The 18,479-nt window shown below is 34.3% G+C and overlaps 1 protein-coding gene across 2 annotated transcripts in view; it reads right to left on the minus strand.

The window, feature by feature from the left end:
• Positions 1–341: 341 nt before the first annotated feature.
• ZC2HC1A (zinc finger C2HC-type containing 1A) overlaps positions 342–18,479 on the minus strand; it is a 51,385-nt gene continuing 33,247 nt past the window's right edge. Inside the window, exons 8-10 of one of the 2 annotated variants that reach the window (XM_036110939.2) lie at positions 13,365–13,481; positions 9,837–9,944; positions 342–2,922 (exon numbers count right to left, since the gene is read on the minus strand). In XM_036110939.2, the coding sequence (XP_035966832.1) occupies positions 2,757–2,922; positions 9,837–9,944; positions 13,365–13,481 (391 nt within the window). In that variant the 3' untranslated portion in view covers positions 342–2,756. The remainder of the gene's footprint in view (positions 2,923–9,836; positions 9,945–13,364; positions 13,482–18,479) is intronic. The other variant, XM_036110940.2, reaches the window with a different exon arrangement.

Raw genomic sequence — 18,479 nt, forward strand, 5'->3', positions numbered from 1 at the left:
TAACCAGAAATATCCACAATGTTTCCTATCAACCTTGACTTCACTCATGTTTTCAACTGCTATATTTTACTGGACATAAAGAGAATTTTTCTAGGTCTTAGAAATCTTGTAATGAAACATATTTATAATACTTTGATGCCATAAAACACTTCAATTCAAAAAACAACAGCAATTTCTTTAAAAGCTGATGGCACAAAAAACCTGCCAATGAAAAGCTATTATCTCATTTAAAAAATCTGTATTTTAACTTTGAATATTTTCTTCATATTTCAGTGTGCTCTTATCTTTCTATTACCTATGTCTGGCTAAAAGCTAAGACATCAATAAAGACCAATTGAAAATTTTTTTTGCTATATGTCTTTATTGAATTGGTTCAGAAATGAAGACAGTATTTGTAATAAAAAACAGAGTGAACAAGAGACAACAGCAACCATAATAATCTTACTTCTTCAAGCTAATGACTTTCAGAATAATATATAAGCAATTTTTACATTTTTAATTTAAGCTTACAATCATTTTTTTTTATTCTACCACACTAGCAAATACTTGTGAAAATAAATAAAAATAAAGTAAATGATGCATAGATCTAGGAAAATTTCTTATAAACTGAACTATTGCACAACAAATCAATGTGAAAATAATATATGTAAGTAATACAAAAATGCATTTAAATACATTGTCACAACATGTTTCATAATTCATAAGTATACTTCACCTACTTACTGTTTATAATAATCTCTGGGTTCTAGAATTGGATGATTTTTATACCAACTCATTTTCCATGTAGTACATTATAACATTTACTGGCTACCACAAAATTCTGTGAGGAACAAACATGTGCCACTGCGTTTAAGTTCATTTACCTACCCCTTCCTTGGGCAAAAATTACGTGGTCTTAAAAAAAAAAAAAAAAAACTTGGAAAGAGAAAAATAATGCTCAGTTCCAGAGAAAACAAAGTTTAAAGTTCTTCATATGATTTATAACGGGACAGCGTAACATATATTATTGAAATGAAAATCTAATATGTACATTATTCTCCTAAATTAATTACAGCTTATTCTAGCTAATGGATTCCTTTTTTAGACCAATATGACTGAATAAAGACAACCAGATTTTAAAAAGTTAATGAAAAGTCAGGAAAGAAACTATAAGGTAAATAAAACGACAATTCCCATTACCTCAAAGTTTATATCCCCTACCTGAATGAAAAAACAAAACAAAACAAAACAAAACCACAAAAAAACTAATGATACAATTATAAAGTATAAGCATAAATAAATTTCAGAGAAAATTAAAAGCCACAAATTTCTACATTAACCCTTACAGTTGATCACAATCATAAACGAGAAGCTAAAAATGGCCTACAAAAGATTTGCTTACACCTTTATAATAAGATCAAAGCTCTTTTCTTTCCATTCAACAGAAATTACTAAGGAGTTACTGAACCTGGCTTGCACAGGCCATCAAAGATTCTACTACTAAATACTGTCACACTGAAAGTGACAATGATTAAAAGCTATATTTTAGTCAAAGTTAAAGTATAATTTTTTGTGAATGTTTAATTACATAAGTCAGCTGTGCATTAAAGCAGTGCATTTTCAGTGGTTTTTTTTTACTGTGATGTGAATGGTGTTTCAGTATTAAACACTAAAAAGAAAATATAAGAGCAAACATTAGATAGTCTCTTAACCAATTCATCACTACATCTAACTATACTTCAAGGGAAATTAAAATTAAAAAATTAAAATACTTTTTACCTGCATTCCCTGCAGTAATGATTAATTATCCAAATTATTTATTAGGGTGAGGTGGTTTATTTTAAAATCCATTAAAATAATTTTTTCTAAATTCAGACACAGAAATAAACATGTAGAATTTTGCAAGGAATTTTGTGCCTCTTCTATTAAATAATTATTTTCAAACTTCGCAAAAATAAGGAAGTAGTAAATTAAAACTCCTCAGACATGAGGGTATGAAAAAGAAAAAAGTGAAATATGGAGACACAATTAGAAATAGAAAGAATATACATTCAACTAAACACACAGAGGTAAAAAAAAAAAAAACCTTCAGTTATAACTGGAATAAAATAATTTGTATTTTTCAGTCTTGTGTCTCTGAAAAGGAAATTGCATAATTACATTTTAAGGAATGAATAAAGATCTCTAAATTATATAATTAATGATATACCGAGTAAAGGACATCACAGACCTGTAGGGGTTTAATTCCTTTCTTTTTTTAATATTTATAAAATTAATTGTTAAAGAGCTCTACAGGAAAATGACCTTACATAACTAACTGTAACTGAAAATACTCTCTTCATTTCCAAAATTCCAAGCATCCCATCCTATACTATGTGAAAATAGGCACCGATAATAAAAATGTTTGTTCTGATTTTTTGCTCAAAGTAATGATCATCCTAAAGCTTGAAGGGCTGAGCACTAGCATTTGATTTTGTGAAGGTATGCTTAATGTGCAATAACAACAGTAACAGTTAATGATTCCACTTGAAATTATTTTCTGACAGATGAGTATTTCCATAAATGGCACAGTTTGGAGTATCAGGTATTTATTATATACAGTATATGTACACATTTATATACACACACACATTACACAGCCAAAGAATTATGCTCCAAAAATTGCTGAAAAAAGTATTTCGAATAATTTTAGCATAAAATCACTAAAGGAAGTGTCTAGCTGTCCAAGGTGCAACAGTCCTAAAATTCTGGACTTAGCTTTTTCTTTTGGGCTCTATTCACAGAACCATTCTTCGAATGCCACATTCACAACAAAACTTTGCCCATTCTACAGGATATTTAGTCCCACACTCATGGCAGAATTTTGGTAAGTGTCCTGTTGAATTTCCTTCCATGCCTTTAACGTTTCCGCCATTAAGTGAAGATATATAGTCTCCATCTGGCCTGAAGGAGTACAGGAAGAAAAGTGGAAACACAAAGTTCTTGTCAGTAGTTTTCATGACCCTTAGAAAACAGTACTTAATATTAAGTATAAGCAAAAGCTTGCTTAACCTCAGTTTTAATATTTTTCTAGTTCAGATTTTAAAAATCCCTTTTAGTTAATAATGAAATTCTAAATATTTTCTTTGGCACTACATTTGTCCCTGTTTATGAGAATTTTTCCTGGACAAATACCACCACACTTTCCATTTGTTCAATGTACTAGGCATATACTACAATGGGAATAGAATGGAAGTTTATAGTGTCCCTTCTGCAAAACCATCTCTAAAGAGAAAACTAGAACCTCGCCCTGAGGAAAGATGGACGTCTTTCCTCCAAATATATACTGTAATAAATATGTACATATTATTATACATATTATAAAACAACATATACATAACTTCTCCCAATGTGTCATGCTATTTTCACTGTATCCATGGAGTCTTTTCACTCGAATTCTCATCACTATCATCAGGCTAAATCTTGTTAGGTCCTTTGCTCTAATTTAGTTATACACACTCAAATTCTTTCATCCTTCATCCCCTGTACTGTAACCCTCATGGCTCTGGACACTCTCCCTGCCACCCTAAATTGTGTCACCCTTTGCTTTCTTGTTTTCCATCTGACATGCGGTGTATGTCATTTCTGTTACGTCTTGTCTTCTCCATAAGACTGTGAGCTCCCCCAAGTGCACTGATTTTTATCTGTTTTGTTACTGCTCTATGTCTAGGATCAAGAGAAGTACCTGACATAAACTCATCTCTCAGTAAATATTTTTTAATGAGTCAGTGAATGAATGAGTAATAGATGAAGAAGATAAACAAAGCAAAATATTTGGTCCTTTTAAAATTGATCAACAGATCAACCTTTTAAGATTGATCAACAGAAAAGGAATAAACAATATTCAGAATGAAAGAAGGATATAACTACAGATATAGCAGAGATTTAAAATTATAAGCACAAGGGGCGCCTGGGTGGCTCAGTCGTTAAGTGTCTGCCTTCGGCTCAGGTCATGTTCCCAGGGTCCTGGGATCGAGCCCCACATCGGGCTCCCTGCTCTGCTGGAAGCCTGCTTCTCCCTCTCCCACTCCCTCTGCTTGTGTTTCCTCTCTCACTGTGTCTCTCTCTGTCAAATAAATAAAAATTAAAAAAAAAAAAATTACAAGAAAAATTCTATGCTAATAATTTGAAACTTAGATGAAATGAAACATTTCCTAGAAAAATATCTTATGAAAACTGATTTCAAACAAACTGTAACACTAAACAGACATAATCATTAAAGCGATTGAATCAGTAATTAACATACTACTCCTTATCACGTGGGCACGTGCAGACACACACACACACACGCACACACACAGTAGACTCATGATAATTTTACATCATAAGTTCTAGGGGTGCCTGAGTGGCTCAGTCGGTTAAGTGTCTGCCTCTGGCTCAGGTCATGATCCCAGGGTCCTGGGATTGAGCCTGGCATCAGGCTCCCTGCTCAGTGGGGAGTCTGCTTGTCCCTCTTCTTCAGCCCCTCACCCTACTTGGGTTTTCTCTCTCTCTATCAAATAAATAAATAAAATATTTTAAAGAAAAAAACATGGTAAGTTCTACTAAACTTTTCCAGCAGAGGGAGGTGAAAAACAACATTCTGCAATTTCTTTTCAAAGGTCGGTAAAACCTTGATATTCAGACTAATAAGAGAATATAAAATTATAATCAATTTTACCTATTAACTTGGAAATACATATAAATCTCCAAGAATTTTAGCAAACACAATCTACATACATATGCAATTCAAAACACTTTAGATTTATTCCAGAAAATAAGATTGATTTAACATTAGAAAATCTACTAATATAATTTAAAACACAAATAGATTAAAGGATTTAAAATACTGGTTTTATATATATGATATCCAGTAAGATTCACCATCTACTTTTCATTTAAAAAAAAAAAACAGGAATAGAAAGGAATGTCATTGACAAAATGTATTTAACAGAATCCTTTATCAGTCTTCATATATAATGGTGACATTTAAGAAGCATTTTCTTTAAAAGCAGAAATGTCACAAGAATGTCAGCTATAATCATTTCTATTTTAATCTATAATATAACATAAGGAGAATTCTTTCTCCGTTTCTGTGGACACATCTGACATTGGGATAACTGCCTAGCTTTCTTTAATGAGAACCTTTAAAAAGGTGGAATACCAGCTGTGTTTCCAGGCAGCAGTGCTTGTACGCAATCCACGGGAATTAAACATCCCTCAGGACAACCTGAAAGCTACGTCTACGGGGCTGTTACAAGAGAAACTGGTTCCCTTTGGGGACATAGAATTTCCAATTAAACTATCCTACACCCACCTATTAAGATCTTGTTCTCTGGGGCACCTGGGTGGCTCAGTCGTTAAGCGTCTGCCTTCAGCTCAGGTCATGATCCCAGGGTCCTGGGATAGAGCCCCGCATCGGGCTCTCTGCTTGGCCGGGAGCCTGCTTCTCCCTTTCCCACTCCCCCTGCTGTGTTCCCTCTCTAGCTGTCTCTCTCTCTCTGTCAAATAAATAAAATAAAATTTTAATAAATAAATAAATAAATAAAATAAAATAAAACAAAATAAAAGATCTTGTTCTCTCACATCCACGCTGTCACTTGGATGGCCAAAGAAAATCAGCTCCAGGACTGGGGCAAGGGCTCCCAGGAAAGAGAACACCCGACACTGCCTGCTTTCATTCCCTATTTCCCATAAATAATCCCACTGTCATATTTTAGCATGTGATTACCTCTAGCCGAGCCCAAGACAACCTCTTGATGGACATTTCAAGAGTACTGGCTTAGAGGAAGAGGCATGAGGAGAGGGGAAGGAAAAGTTGAGTTTCTAAAGCTCCACTCTGTCCAAGTCCAAGAAATCACCTCCTCTCTCCCACAATGACATTAAAATCCAAGACTTTAAGTAGGGAAGATTAGTCAAAACCTCAAATGTAAGTTCAATGTCAGGGTTAATTTACCAATCTGACCCCTCGTTTCCTTTATTTACTTACCTGTGGAAGTTTCTCTTAACTTTTCTGAGAGCTAAGCTACACATTCAAAAGGATATTTGTTCCATTTTGTGTAGCATTTTTAGGTGTTTTGGGTTGGAAGGGCCATCCAGAAAATGTAGTCTACCACACTTCCAGAAAAAGAAATCTGTGAGATTTCTTCATCTGTTATGGTTATAATTATTCCATCTGGGTAGGGTAGTAAGTCAAGTGAACACGGTTTACTATCACCTATCAACCATTTAAAAAGAAAGAAAGAAAAACAAACAAAAAAAGAATTCAAACTCATTTTTAATGTGATTTTTGCCCCTGCACTTCTTTTGTTGTCACTTCTTTGTCTACCTCTTTAGAAAGATAAGATGATCTTTTTATTCAAGCACATGTATTTATTAAGTTTTCCATTTTGTAAGAGAATGTTAATCCTACATTCAGCATGTATCCAAAACACATGGCTCCACACATATACAACAACATAGTACAGCTAACTTCAGGACTCCAAGAAACATTACTTCTTTAATATTTAAAATGTATCAAAACCTTAGGTGAAACAAACAGTATTCGTGAAAGAATCTACCTGCAAAGGTAGCAATTCACCTATTCCTTTATGGTTCTCATCCCTTGTTATGCATAAGCATCACTCTTAAAATTTTAAAAATCCAAACCAAAGAAATCAAAACCTCTCTGGGAGGCACGTAGACATGGTCATTTTTAGAAAGTTCCACAGAAGAAAGAGGAACCCTCTTACACTGTTGGTGGGAATGCAAGTTGGCATAGCCACTGTGGAAAACAGTATGGAGGTGCCTCAAAAAATTAAAAATAGAGCTACCCTATGACCCAGCAATTGCACTCCTGGGTATTTACCCCAAAGACACAGATGTAGTGAAAAGAAGGGCCATATACACCCCAATGTTCATAGCAGCAATGTCCACAATAGCCAAACTGTGGAAAGAGCCAAGATGTCCTTCAACAGATGAATGGATAAAGAAGATGTGGTCCATATATACAATGGAATATTACTCAGCCATCAGAAAGGATGAATACCCAACTTTTACATCAACATGGATGGCACTAGAGGAGATAATGCTAAGTGAAATAAGTCAGGCAGAGAAAGTCAATTATCATATGGTTTCGCTTATTTGTGGAACATAAGGAATAGCATGGAGGACATTAGGAGAAGGAAGGGAAAAATGAAGGGGGGAGAATCGGTGACGGAGACGAACCATGAGAGACTGTGGACTCTGAGAAACAAACTGAGGATTCTAGAGGGGAGGGGGGTGGGGGGATGGGTTAGCCCGGTGATGGGTATTAAAGAGGGCACGTATTGCATGGAGCACTGGGTGTTATATGCAAACAATGAATCATGGAACACTACATCAAAAACTAATGATGTACTGTATGTTGACATAACATAATAAAATTAAATTAAATTAAAAAAAAAAAGAAAAGAAAACCAAAACGGGTGGTATCACAATTCAGGGCATCAAGCTATATGACAAAGCTATAATCATCAAGACAGTATGGTACTGGCACAAAAACAGACACATAGATCAATGGAACAGAATACAGAACCCAGAAATGGACCTTCAACTCTATGGTCAACTAATCTTCAAAAAGCAGGAAAGAATATCCAAAGGAAAAAAGACAGTCTCTTCAACAAATGGTGCTGGGAAAATTGGATAGCCACATGCAGAAGAATGAATCTGGACCATTTCCTTACACCATACACAAAAGTAGACTCAAAATGGATGAAAGACCAAAATGGATGAAAGACCTAAATGTGAGACAGGAATCCATTAAAATCCTAGAGGACAACACAGGCAGCAACCTCTTCGATCTCAACCATAGCAACTTCTTACTAGACACATCTCCGAAGGCAAGGGAAACAAAGGCAAAAATGAACTATTGGGACTTCATCAAGATAAAAAGATTTTGCACAGCAAAGGAAACAGTCAACAAAACCAAAAGACATCCAAATGACATATCAGATAAAGGGTTAGTATCCAAAATCTATAAAGAACTTACCAAACTCAACACCCAAAGAATAAATAATCCAATCAAGAAATGGGCAGAAGACATGATCAGACATTTTCTCCAAAGAAGACATACAGATGGCTAACAGACACATGAAAAAAGTGCTCCACATCACTCAGTATCAGGGAAATACAAATCAAAACCACAATGATATATTATCTCACACTGGTCAGGATGGCTAAAATTAACAAGTTAGGAAATGACAGATGCTGGCGAGGATGAGGAAAAGGGGAACCCTCTCACACTGTTGGTGGGAATGCAAGCCGGTACAACCATTCTGGAAAACAGTATGGAGGTTCCTCAAAAGCTGAAAATAGAGCTACCCTATGACCCAGCAATTGAATTACTTGGTATTTACCCCAAAGATACAAATGTAGGGATCCGAAGAGGTACATGCACCCCAGTGTTTATAGCAGCAATGTCCACAATAGCCAAACTATGGAAAGAGCCTAGATGTCCATCAACAGGTGAATGGATAAAGAAGATGTGGTATACACACACACACACACACACACACACACAATTGGAATATTACTCAGCCATCAAAAAAATGAAATCTTGCTATTTGCAATGATGTGGATGGAACTAGAGGGTATTATGCTAAGTGAAATAAGTCAATCAGAGAAAGACAATTACATGATCTCACTCCTATGTGGAATTTAAGAAACAAAACAGAGGATTACAGAAGAAGAGAGGGAAAAATAAAACAAGACGAAATCAGAGAGGGAGACAAACAATAAGAGACTCTTAATCCTAGGAAACAAACTGAGGGTTGCTGGAGGGGAGGTGGGTAGGGGGATGGAGTAACTGGGTGATGGACATTAAGGAGGGCACAGGATGTAATGAGCACTGGATGTTATATGAGACTGATGAATCACTGAACTCTACCTCTGAAACTAATAATATACTATATGTTAATTAATTGAAAGTAAATAAAATAAAATTTAAAAAATAGTAATAAATTATCCAGTGTCTCTTTATGAGAATTCATAGGCAGATTTTTGAGGTCTCAGGACTAGGTGTGCTTTCACAGAGAAATGATTTTTTTTTTTTTAATACAACACGAATCATGTAACTAACTACTCCTATCTTCCCCTGTACTCTGGCCACTACCAAATTTGGACCCAATTTATGGCCAAAGGCTAGCCTATATACAGTGTATTATGACACATATTTTGTGGACTACACATATTTTGTGGGCTAAATTCATTCCTTTTTTTCCTTTATCTTTTAATTCTCATTTTTTCTTTTCATATTCTTTCATTTTTATAAAATTAATCGTATCTCACTGTTATGTCGTGAATCTCTGTATATTGCCTTATACTTTCTGGAATAAGGGTATATATAATATCTATACTAGAATGATTTGTTTTATGCTTAAAAACAGAGTGAATGTCAAAGTTGCACAAATACTGTGACAGATAAGAAAGGGAAGTACATGGATAATCACAAGCTCAGCAGGGAATTTAAATATATTTAAATGTTGCTGAAAATTACAATACCAGTTTAAAGGGTCTATTACTCAATTTGCAGAGGTAAAAATAATCGTGTTGCACTTAAAATTAAGATATAAAACACAAATGAATGCAGTGAAACTGAAAAACTGTCCTCAACATTTACAACAATAATGACTACAAGGTCTAGAAAAATATTATTTATGCCCAAACTACTTAGTGTACAGCTTAAAGCCAAAATAAATCATATAGCAAAGGAGAAATCAGATTTTCTATTAATAGCCTGATAAATATTTTTGCATTTGGTCCTTAGAAGACTATATACATTATTTTTATTTTAGTTATTAGAATCTCAGAGCTAAACATACCTGGCTATGTAGCTCTCAGTATATGTTTTTCTTTTGTTTGTAAGAACACCTGAGGAAGGATTTCGTGCCAAACTAGGTGGTGTGGAATTTCGAGGTTTGATGTTAGTTCTAGAAGAGAGAAAGAGATGGCATAATGAAAAGGTATTGAATAGCAAGCATTTATTTCTTATATTGCTTATTTACATGATTAGAATAATAATTTGAAGCTGTAGAAAGGTGAATTCAAAAGAGTAAAATCCAAGTAATTATTTTAAATCTGAAAACAACAGTAGTTTAAACTAAGGATAAACCAAAGCATTTTGCATTTACTAACAATAACTTGATGGTAAATCAAATCAACAACAAAAAAATATATGCTTTACATGAAATTTTAAGTTAATAATTCTGAAAAGCTTCAGGTTTTTAAAAGTTTAAATCTATAATTCCCTCCAAATAGGTGTCTTGTTAAATGCCTATGAATAACTGTTAAATGTTATACATTATGAGATATGGTTAAAAACAAACAAACAAAAAACATTAGCTAACCACTTCAATAATTTTCAATTTATGAAAGCCTGTTTTTGGAAATAGCAACTAAAATAAATGGGTTAATATAATCTTCCCTTTTAAGACTTAATCTCACCAACTATACAGCCTGGGCTATCTGCTATCAGTAGAGTTGTTCTGGTTGGATCATCACTTAATTCCCTTTATGAAACTTCAGGAATCAAAGAAAGCTTAGAGGGCTGAATGATGGTACAATGGTAAAAGCGTAGGATTTGGGACTCAGATGAATCTAGATTCAAATGCCAACTGCTACTGACTAATGTGGAGATACTGGACAAACTGTATCAAGTGTCCCCCATTTCTAAAATATGACTATCATCACTTACCTTAGAGGAAGTTATGGATACCAATTGCAATTTATATAAACATTGAGAATAGTTGATGATGATGATATTATTACTATTATGGCTATTGTTACTGTTCCTAGTTAACATTTATAAAATGGTGCTTATTACTACATTTGGTATAGATTTCTAATTGCTTTCATATATAAACTTACTTAATCCTCATAATAATCCAATGGATTAAGCAGTATTATATTAATAACTCCGTTTTAGAATGAGGCAACTGAGGCAAAGAGTTGTTAAGTAACTTAACCAAGGTGACATCCAGTATGTTGCTGAACTAAGGGTCATATGGTGAATAAAGAGCTAGTTCCCTCCCAGTCTTTAGAGATTTAGTCAAATCTTTTCATTTCAGAGATATGCAATACTGTGTTATATGAATAAGCAGAATACTTTTTAAAATTCCTTTAGATTGTAAGTTCTTAAACTATGGCTGAAATTCTTCCTCCTTACAAAGCAAAGTTGGAGAGTATGAAAATTCTAAATAGCTACCTCCAAAAGATATGCAGGTAATAACTACATTTACTATTTTTCAAATGTCAAATATGATGCCAGGTACTACGCATACTTCACTTGGTTTGATCTTCACAGGAAGCTAAGAAGATATTATTCCCATTTTGAAGTTGAAGAAGAAAATCATATTAGAGAAATTAAGTAAGCTGAAAGTCTATTACAAGGCCACAGTATTTGAAATTAGGTGGGTCATATTACAACTCTTATTATATTCAATATGCAATGCTGTCTGTTGTTCAGAGAGAGGCTGCTTTGAATAGTTACTTTAAATTTTTTCTAAACTTTAACAACAATCACCTTGGTGCATGAATGGGTTACCCTGGCCCTCTTCAAATGGCCACTGACAGTCTAACCATGAGGTATACTCTACTCAACTCTTAAACAGCCCCCCTAGGGATGTTGTTGAATTGCTACGTACCTTTTTAGGAATTCAATCTCTAAAAAATCATTGCCAAACAATGGCGGTTCCTCCAGTAAGAGTCATTGTTAAGAGGAATAGGAAGGACACATTTTTTAATTTTTTGGCTCTAGAACAAAGCCTTGTTAGAAATCCTATCACTTTCATTTAACGTGTAATGAGATACACGGATAATACAAACACACCTATGGATATACACACATAACCTCACCATATCAATGAAGTTATTCAAATAATTAGAAAATAAAAATTAGAGAAAAATAAGATTATCAACAGTAACGATCATTACTAAATACCTATCATGTACTTTTAGTAACAATTTTAAGAGGTGGAATCTGAATGTCAAGAACCATTCTTAAGAGATTGGGAAGAACAGTCTTGATTAGTACTTAAAACATGTTGTCCCAGTCTCACATGGTCAACACATTTTTGCTCATGTTCAGATTTTGAAAAGTGCTACCCTTATTCTGTATCTGCAATCTGCTTGTTCTAGGTCAAAAATAACAAAAGAAGGTTTAATTTTACTCTACCTTACCGCTAATCAGTGTTTCTTTGAAATATGCTTCAGAGGGAATAGAGAACAACAGTACTAAGAAAAATGGCTCAGAGCACAAATTCTTCCTTCTATGATTTATCACTAACTACTTAAAAATAATGCACGGGTGCTGCTAATATTTTAAAAACTTCTCCCATCTTTATTTTATATTTAGCTAAATTAACCCTTCTTTTCATATGTGGTAAGACAATGCTGTAGTAGGAGTTGTTTTAAAAGTTAACTAAGTGAACTCTGTTTAATAATATATTTTTCAACTTTAATAAGTAATTAACCTGATTCAAATTTCATCATTTTAATCAGAGAGCTAGACTTTGTATTGGAGCCCTAAATCTAGAAAACCCTGAAGACTTCTGTGGAAGAGTTCCAAGGGGACTGTCATTGCCACTCACCTCTCTTTACAGCTTTTTGGGCCAGTACAGAGAGGAGAGTGTCCTCGGCAGTATCTTATCCTTTCCCCGTTTTATGTGGAATTTGTAGCAATTTAACCAAAAGACTGAGAATCCCTGGATTGAATGTTTTCTAAAATCTGTTTTCTGCCTTTTTATAATAATTAATCATCCTCTTAACTAAAAAATAATAGAGCAATATTACATATTATGTATGGCATATTATCCCCTATACTCTTCTTTTTAAACATATTACTCCTAAGGGGTGCCTGGGTGGTGCAGTCAGGTAAGCATCCGACTCTTGATTTCAGCTCAGGTGTGATCTTGGGGTTGGGGGATCAAGACCCGCATCAGGCTCCGTGCAAGGATGGGGTCTGCTTGGGATTCTCTCTCCCTCTTCCTCTGCCCCTTTTGCCCCATGCTCTCTCTTAAATAAATAAATCTTTAAAAATATATATATGTACACTCCTAAAAGAAAGCTTCATAAAGATAACAATCATTGAAGGTGACTGCTATTTCACCCCTCTACAAGTTAAAATTTAATAGAAACGTATGCTAAAAACAGCTTTAATCAGAACAGAAATGTTCATCTAACATCAAAGTGTTTTAAATCCTATAAGATTATTAAGCACTTCTTGGCTTATAAATGATTAAAATAAGATTTTTTTTAAATATAGGAATGTATAAGTTTATAGTATTCAATTATATAAAGCCTTTAAGGAAATATCTGAAAAAGATTAACCAAACTGAGTTACAAATACTTACTTGTAAATGGGTAATAACTCATGTCTTTTGATGGCACTGTTTGATTTTGTATCACTGTCATACAACCTTTGCACATGTCTTCCAGTTCGAAGTGGAGGGCCTAACTTGTCCATCTTACTATTAAAATATATAAAGGTGTACCCATAAGGAGATTGCTACTGTTTGTTTCTTTATATTTAAAAAAAAAATTTTAAACATTATTCTGGTTCATCAAAAATCTATCCCCCAAGCTCTTAATTATTGGACTGCCAGGGTAAGGGCTGTCAAAAAGAATCCTAATCCTCAGATAGTTCATACAATGTCCACTATTAGATATGAAAATTCTGACGATGCAGGCACCTGCCAGTTGTGATGAACATCCAAACAAATGCCACATTTATACATAGCAGTGCAATGGAATCAACAAAGAAACTTAAGAAGGACAACACTGTTTAAAATAAAATTTGTGAAGCTAGAAGGGAACTTAAAGTTATTATCCTGGTAAATAAGACTGATCTGATGTTTCTTCTCATTGAGTTCACAAATAATCTAATTTTTCTCCTTCCCTGATTTCATAGTACCTTTCTCTTTTTTCTTATTATTTTGTGATTTCCCCTGCATGAAAAAATTCCAAATATAAAGCAAGGAATCAAATAAATGATATTTATATCTTTAACTCTTTCTAACAAAGAATGACTATTTATGAAATTTATACAGAGAAATATAAAGCATGATGGATAAAGAGGATGTGGTATAGGGGCACCTGGGTGGCTCAGTCGTTAAGTGTCTGCCTTCGGCTCGGGTCATGATCCCAGGGTCCTGGGATCGAGCCCCGTGTCGGGCTCCCTGCTCGGCGGGAAGCCTGCTTCTCCCTCTCCCACTCACCCTGCTTATGTTCCCTCTCTGGCTGTCTCTCTCTCTCTGTCAAATAAATTAAAAAAAAAAAAAAAAGAAGATGTGGTATATATACACAATGGAATATTATGCAGCCATCAAAAGGAATGAAATCTTGCCATTTGCAATGATGTGGACAGAACTGGAAAGTGTTATGCTGAGCGAAATAAGTCAATCAGAGAAAGACATGTATCATACGACCTCACTGATATGAGCAATTCTTAATCTCAGGAAACAAACTGAGGGTTGATGGAGTGGTGGGGGGTGGGAGGGATGGGGTGGCTGGGTGATAGACACTGGGGAGGGTATGTGCTATGGTGAGCGCTGTGAATTGTGCAAGACTGTTGAATCACATATCTGTACCTCTGAAATAAATAATACATTTTATGTTAAAAAAAGAAAAAAAAAAAAGAAGAAGATAGCAGGAGGGGAAGAATGAAGGGGGGGGAAATTGGAGGGGGAGACGAACCATGAGAGACGATGGACTCTGAAAAACAAACTGAGGGTTCTAGAGGGGAGGGGGGTGGGAGGATGGGTTAGCCTGGTGATGGGTATTAAAGAGGGCACATTCTGCATGGAGCACTGGGTGTTATATGCAAATAATGAATCATGGAACACTACATCAAAAACTAATGATGTAATGTATGGTGATTAACATAACATAATAAAAAAAAGAAATATAAAGCATGATGTATGGAAAAAAACAGGGATGGCAATCTGAAAAATCACATGCAGAAATGTTAAGTGGCCATGCCATCTGAAGTTTTCTTTAAAAAAAAAAAAAAACAACAAAAACCAAAAAGTATAAAGGAGCTCCATCTGGAGGAAAACAGGAAAAACTGCAGGTCTGTAGAGATGTCATTGTTTTACATTAACAAAATAATTGAATCCTATATACTATTAACAACCAATATTCATTCACTGTAGGGAGCAGTGAAAATTAAATTAGGAGGGTAGGAGAACTATTTTAAATGACTAGTGAATAACATATCACTGCTCATTAACTTAACAAGGATACTCTTTTTAAGGGATGCTTGTTTGCTCCAATGCATTCTTCCACTAATTCATTAACTCTACAAATCCTGAGCACCTACTATGTATCAGGTACTCTGCTACATTCTGCTGATATCGGATATCATGGTAAATGAAACAGACCTGATGCTTGTTCTTATGGAATTTAGTGTCTAAAAAGAAGCTGTTCATTGCTCTAGATTATAAGGGTCACTACAGGGGGACACATTTTATTCCTTTTTATGTTCTTTCAGTATCCGATACATGTAGGTATTTTATTACAAAAGTTGTTACTAATACTTTGCAGATGGTGGTGCTTGCGTTAGATGTTTACATCACATTATTTAAAACATTTTAAAGTCTTTAAAAAATGCCTTCAGGGGCGCCTGGGTGGCTCAGTTGGTTAAGCGACTGCCTTTGGCTCAGATCATGATCCTGGAGTCCCGGGATCGAGTCCCACATCGGGCTCCCTGCTCAGCAGGGAGTCTGCTTCTCCCTCTGACCCTCCCCCATCTCATGCTCTCTCTCTCTATCTCATTCTCTCTCTCAAATAAATAAATAAAATCTTAAAAAAAAAAATGCCTTCATTAGGATGTGGTGTATAGACACACACACATACATGCACACACACACACACACACACACACACACACACACAGGAATATTACATAGCCATAAAAAGGATGAGATTGTGCCATTTGGGACAACATGGACCTAGAGGGTATTATGCTAAATGAAATAAGTCAGACTAAGAAAGACAAATACCATATCATATGTGGATTCTAAAAAACAAATGAATACACAAAGAACAGAATCAAACCTATAGATACACTGGGTCTAAAATCTCAGGAAACAAACTGAGGGTTGCTGGAGTGGTGGGGGGTGGGAGGGATGGGGTGGCTGGGTGATAGACATTGGGGAGGGTATGTGCTATGGTGAGCGCTGTGAATTGTGCAAGACTGTTGAATCACAGATCTGTACCTCTGAAACAAATAATACAGTATTTGTTTAAAAAAAAAAGAAGATAGCAGGAGGGGAAAAATGAAGGGGGGGAAATTGGAGGGGGAGACGAACCATGAGAGATGATGGACTCTGAGAAACAAACTGAGGGTTCTAGAGGGGAGGGGGGTGGAGGATGGGTTAGCCTGGTGATGGGTATTAAGGAGGGCACATTCTGCATGGAGCACTGGGTGTTATATGCAAATAATGAATCATGGAACACTACATCAAAAACTAATGATGTAATGTATGGTGATTAACATAACAATAAAAAATAAAAAAAAATACCTATAAATACAGAAAATGAACTGATGGTTGCCAGAGGGGATAGAGGTGGGGAAAAGGGCAAATGGGTGAAGGGAACTGGGCTCCCAGTTAAGGAATGAATAAGTCATGGGAATAAAAGGCACAGTGTCAGGGATATAGTCACCGGTACTGTAATAGTGTTGCATAGTGACAGATGGTAGCTACACCTGCAGTGAGCATAGTAAACATATTGAGAAGCTGAATCGCTATGATGTACACCTGAAACTAATGTAACATTCTGTGTCAACTATACTCAAAAAACTTTTTTGAAAAATGCCTTCATTAAGTACACGTATTTTATATAATTTCAAAAATATTTGAGATTAAAACTTGATGGGTTTTTATTTGTAAAAGATTACTAGAAATTTTACCTATTGATTAAAAGTCAGTAAAAATTTAGTAAAAATCAGATTTTTCTTTGAATTGCTTAACAATTATCAAAACATTATTGTTCCAAACAATGGTTATCTTACACATGGCTTTGGAATAAGGAATAAAAATCGTATTTTCTCTTTCAGAAGTGACTGAAAATAAGATTTAGAAAATTTTAAACTACATTTTTAAAACACTTCTCTAATATGATAAGAACTACTCAAATCTTACATATGACACACCAAAGCTCAATTTGAGAAAGGAGATGTGTAAAATCTAATAAAAATCTAAAAATAATTATCTAATGCAAGTATTACATATTTTCTATATATGAGAGAATTAACCAGTATTTTCAAATTTTGAAAACCTAATTGAATGGCAGGTTCTAAAGATGATGTGTTTTGTTGTCCAAATAGCTGTGTTATAAAATTCAACTCAAATGATCTATCTACCTATGTATATGTATATGTGATACACATATACACACACAATTCAAATGTTACGCTAAATGTCAGTAAATGTTATTCTTAATTTCAAATCACTTAAACTTATGTTGTTGTATAATTTGCTACTGTTATGCTAGATTGTTATCAAGGTGTAACCAAACAAAAACAAAATTTATAAGTCTCAATAATGTAATAAAGATTATATATATATATATATTCTTTATAAAAATTTATATATATTTTTATAAGCTAAATATAATTTTTGTATAAATCTATTTATATATAAATTTTATATATTTGAATATATCTTTATATATAAAATCCCGATTACATATATATATATGTATTTTTTTTTGCCATGCAATAATAATCTACACTGGGGTATTTATGTAAATTTAAAAATTATTAGTTTATGAAAGACCATTCAAATATTTAAATCTTTCCCTAAACTAACCCAGATCATAAGATATGACAGACCATTTCTCATGTACCGTCTTCATATTTATTTTAGTGAGCATGAACACTTCCTTGCTCACATTTCCTTTTCTATCAAATCCCTTCACTTCTGTTCCTCAATCTCCAACAGCACTAAAGATAAAGTCAAAGCAGCAACAAGATGAAGGATATCTGAAAAGAAATTAAAATCTTTGCAAAAGTAGTAAATGTGTTTTCAAAAGGAATGCGAAGGCTTCAATCCAACAGATTGATTCTTGAAGTTTCTTCTCTTTGCCTTTCTTGGTCTTGCAAATCATTAATAACTGACTTAACGAAGGAAATAAAATGAGTGTAAGAACCAGGAAGCCTGTGTCTATTTCATGTTTTGTTCAGACCTCAGGGGCAATGGATGTTTCAAGCTGTGAAAAAAAAAATCACCTTTACTGATGTTAACACTGAATTTATATACCTGCAGTTACTCTGAGAATCAATAGATTTGGGGAAAGTACAACAAAAAAATCTACTTTGTTATGTATTTTTCAATTATTCACGAAGTCTGAGGAACGTAATTTCAACCTGGCAGTAACCCATTATGGAACTATCAATATCAATGTTTTTAGAGTGCTTCTATGCTATTTTTCTTTTAAAAGTTTCAATTTGGTAATGTTGATTA

Source organism: Halichoerus grypus, chromosome 5 (assembly GCF_964656455.1).
Source record: "Halichoerus grypus chromosome 5, mHalGry1.hap1.1, whole genome shotgun sequence".
Taxonomy (NCBI): Eukaryota; Metazoa; Chordata; class Mammalia; order Carnivora; family Phocidae; genus Halichoerus; species Halichoerus grypus.